This window comes from Ursus maritimus, unplaced genomic scaffold (genome assembly GCF_017311325.1).
Source record: "Ursus maritimus isolate PB19 unplaced genomic scaffold, ASM1731132v1 scaffold_1, whole genome shotgun sequence".
Taxonomy (NCBI): domain Eukaryota; kingdom Metazoa; phylum Chordata; class Mammalia; order Carnivora; family Ursidae; genus Ursus; species Ursus maritimus.
The window spans coordinates 1,260,243-1,263,971 of record NW_024423343.1 but is presented as its reverse complement, the minus strand read 5'-3'; the positions used below and the strand labels follow the sequence as shown (position 1 = coordinate 1,263,971).

General features: G+C 64.9%; 1 protein-coding gene across 1 annotated transcript in view; it reads left to right on the top strand.

Moving 5' to 3' along the window:
- The window catches only part of AGXT (alanine--glyoxylate and serine--pyruvate aminotransferase), a 9,668-nt gene extending 6,260 nt beyond the window's left edge, over positions 1-3,408 (top strand). Inside the window, exons 8-11 of the mRNA XM_040636984.1 lie at positions 470-539; positions 1,907-2,002; positions 2,608-2,736; positions 3,301-3,408. Coding sequence (XP_040492918.1) covers positions 470-539; positions 1,907-2,002; positions 2,608-2,736; positions 3,301-3,408 — 403 coding nt within the window. The remainder of the gene's footprint in view (positions 1-469; positions 540-1,906; positions 2,003-2,607; positions 2,737-3,300) is intronic.
- The last annotated feature ends 321 nt before the right edge of the window (positions 3,409-3,729 follow it).

Here is a 3,729-nt window from a genome sequence, read left to right as displayed (position 1 = left end):
CCCCCCCCCCCCCCCCGCCTTCCACCAGGCCCTCTCCTCTCAGAGCCCCTGTGCATCTCGGGGCACTTTGGACCTGGCCCAGCCACATCTTCCCACTCCTGGGTCTCAGTTTACCCACCTCTCAAAAAGAGGAGCCGAGCCAGAGGCCCCTTGTGAAGGGCTTTTAGCTACAACCAAGATCCCTTAGGATGCACGCGGGGCTGAGGGGCGCCAGGAGCTGTGCCCTACTCAGCAGGAAGAGTGGCTTCTTGGGGCTATTAGGGCTAAGAGAGGCCAGGTGGAGGGGGAGCCTGCCCTAGGCGATCTGGCCAGTGTCCTCTCTCTCCCCAGACCCAGCTTTCTCTAGCTCAGAGTCTGTCATGCACAGAATTGGACAGCTGCCCCCGGGAAGTGGGCTAGACCTGTTGTCAGAGAGTCTAGCCTGTCCCCTGCCCAGTGAGGCTGGACCAAGCCCCCTCCTGTCTTCCAGATACCATCACACCACCCCGGTCATCAGCCTGTACAGCCTGAGAGAGAGCCTGGCCCTCATAGCAGAACAGGTGAGGGGGGCGGGGCCGAGAGCAGCGTGGAGCAGGAGCCTGGTCTTGGCAGGGGCGGGACCCCAGGGGCAGCAGCTCCCAGGAGCCCCTGCGCTGAGGCCCGCTGCCTCCGGGAGGCCCTTCTCCGGACTCCCTCAAGCCCTTCCGAGGAAACAGATGCGAGGGATTCTAACTGCTGGCTGGTTTGCCCGGTGGGCCTGGCCTGCAGACAAGGGAGCATTGAGTGTGTGGTGCGGCGGAGAGAGGAGCCTCGCGGGACAGTGGCCGAGCCAGAGAGGGGCAGCTCCACGCAGCGGCACAGGGGAGGGCTGGGAGGGCCGGCTGCAAGCCGAGAGGGCCGAGGAGGACAGAGCTCTGGGGTCGAATGTGGTGATGGGGCAGGTGCGGACCACCGTCTGACCCCTGGGCTGCTTAGTGAGGGGCTCCGCGAGGGCTCAGCTGAGCGTGAGGGGGTTTGAGGGACTGGCTGGTGGTCCTGAGTGTCAAGGGGACCGACTCCAGCAGGCTTGGCACTGTCCTACAGCCAATGCCAGCTCCCAGCGTAGGGAAGGAGCCAAGCAGAGACAGGCGGGTGTGACCAGGGGGGCGTCTTTGTCCGGTGCAGTGACCACACTCTCAGGACACAGGGGGCCAGGCGTGGCCCCGGACGTGTTGGCTCTGTAGGACCCAGGACAGGGGACACTGCCCCCAGCACAGAGCTCTTTCCCATCCCGATGTCTCCCAGGGGCCACTGCCAGCCACCAGCCCAGAGTCCGGGAAGAGCACCTGAGCTGTGGCCGGCCTCCCCTCAGGCTGCGGTGCTGTGCCCGCTCCGTTTGCCCTTTGGAGCCTGCTCATAGAGCTGCCACCCCAGGGCTGGGCCGGGGGGAGCTGAAGTGTCACCAGCACCCAGGCTGGCCATGTGCTATGGGGGGGTGTGGCTGAGAGAGGGTGAGGCCCATGGAATAGGGATTGTGGGGGCCCATGTGCTGGGACAGGAGACAGCGGGTAGCTCAGAAGCCCCTTCCTTCCCCATGGCCACTTCCGAACCCACAGCAAGGGGCTCCCAACTCACATTCTCCAGGGGCACAAGGCTCTATCCACTGGCTGGGCCTCCCATCTACCCCCCCAGACCCAGACTACTTCCACTGCCCTGAGGCGGCTCCAGGTCTGGTTGCTAGGGAAGAGCCAGGGCCCCGAACTGGGGACTCAGGGGATCTCTATGGGGATCAGAGTCCAGGCCAGGAGAGGAACCAGGAGCCCCTCTATGGTCTGAAGCTGCCCCCCCACTTCGGGTGAGAGCCAGTTTCTCCCTGTCTCACCCCCGAACGAGGCATCCCACCCTGCCCTCCCCTGTCCCACCCCCTGGGTGCCCTCTGCCCGCGCAGGGCCTGGAGAACAGCTGGCGGCAGCACCGGGAGGCCACGGCGTACCTGCATGAGCGCCTGCGGGGGCTGGGTCTGCAGCTCTTCGTGAAGGATCCGGTAAGGACAGCAGAGGGCGGAGGGCAAAGGGTGGGAGGTGGGGTGGAGAGGGGAGGAAGAGCATGTGGGGGAGGGGAGAGCTTCTGCCCGGGCCCCTCTGAATGCGCACAGGGTCCTGTGGTCACCCAGGCGGTCATTGTCACGGTCATAGCTCCCTGACCTCTGGATCTTTGGACACTTAGTTTGACGCCCCCACTCTCCCCCAAAGCCTCCCTGCTTAAAGTACATATGGGTGATCTCTGAGCTGGAAGACGCCCATCGGCCTCCAGAGCCCTGGCAGTCCAGCCAGCCAGGGGTGGAGGATGGGAGGGTCCCCTGAACCAGCCAGTCAGCCCAAGTTTCGGCGTGAAACAGAAGCTCCTTAGCCCCAGAGAGGGTGTGACCTGCCCCAGGGAACAGACACACGGACACACCCAGTGCACATGGGCCGCTGGGGAGGTGGTGACCTCACTGTCCTTGGACTCCTTCTCCCCCACTCCCTGCCCACACCCTCCCCCCGTCTCTGCCCGCCCCTCTGGAGCCTGAGACCAGGGCTGGCCAGGCCGGATCAGCTAGTGTTGGCCACACGCCATTGTGAAGGTGGCTGAGTCTGGCTTGTCCTCCAGGCAATCCGGCTGCCCACTGTCACCACAGTGACCGCGCCTGCTGGCTACAACTGGAGAGACATCGTCAACTACGTCATGGACCATTTTGACATCGAGATCACGGGCGGCCTTGGGCCCTCCGTGGGGAAGGTAAGGGGAGAGCTGCTGCTCGGCGTGGCCAGGGCCAGGGCCGGCCACACCTTCCACAGAAGCTACATTCACCTCCACGCAGAGCACCGTGTGCGTCAGGCCCTGGCCAAGGTCAGCGGTCATCAGGTCCCTAGGACAGCAGGGGCATCCAGATGGGGACATCCCGCTCCGAACCCAGGGGTTTGTGCTGGGGGGTCTGGGCAAAGGGGATGTTCCTGCCCCCTTTCACCCCAGCGGGTGACGATGTGGGCTGCAGCACCTCCGATTCCACCCAGAATGTCCTTCCTGCCCTGTGAGTGGGCAGACCAGGCTGGAGGTGCCATGCCTGGGTCTGGCTGTGGCCGCCGAGCGGGCGATTCTGAGTGCTCGTTGACTGACCGTCACCCTGGCCTCCCTTCTTGAGCTGTGTGTGTGCAGAGGAAAGAGGACCAGCTCTGCCTCATCCGGGTGGGGGGCTCCGTGTGACCAGGGGTGGGGCTCACACTGGAGGAGCCCACTGCTCTGCCCAGACCACGTTCAGGGCTGGGCTGACAACTGCACGGTACCACCCCCCACCCCCGGCAGGTGCTTCGGATCGGCCTGCTGGGCTGCAACGCCACCCAGGAGAACGTGGACAGGGTGATCCACGCCCTGCAGGAGGCCTTGCAGCACTGTCCCCGTAACAAGCTCTGACCCGGCTGCCTGTGGCCACTCTCCCAGAGGGCCGGGCGGGGGCCAGGAGCAAACACTGTCAGGCGCTAGGGGGGAGACACGCAGGAGGGGCAAGGCTGGCAGCTGCCCAGCCCCAGGAGGTCCTTCTCCTCTTTGAGTGGCAGCTCCTGGAAATGGACCGTGTGGGCTCAGGACCCACCGCACCTCCCAAATGAGCTGCAGCCCCCACGGGTCCCTGGCCTGACGGGAATGCTCAATAAAGAATCCTTGGTTATCCGTCCTCATTGTGTGTAGGGCGGGCTGCAGAAACGTCGCAAGGAGGCGCCACCGCCCCTGGTGGCA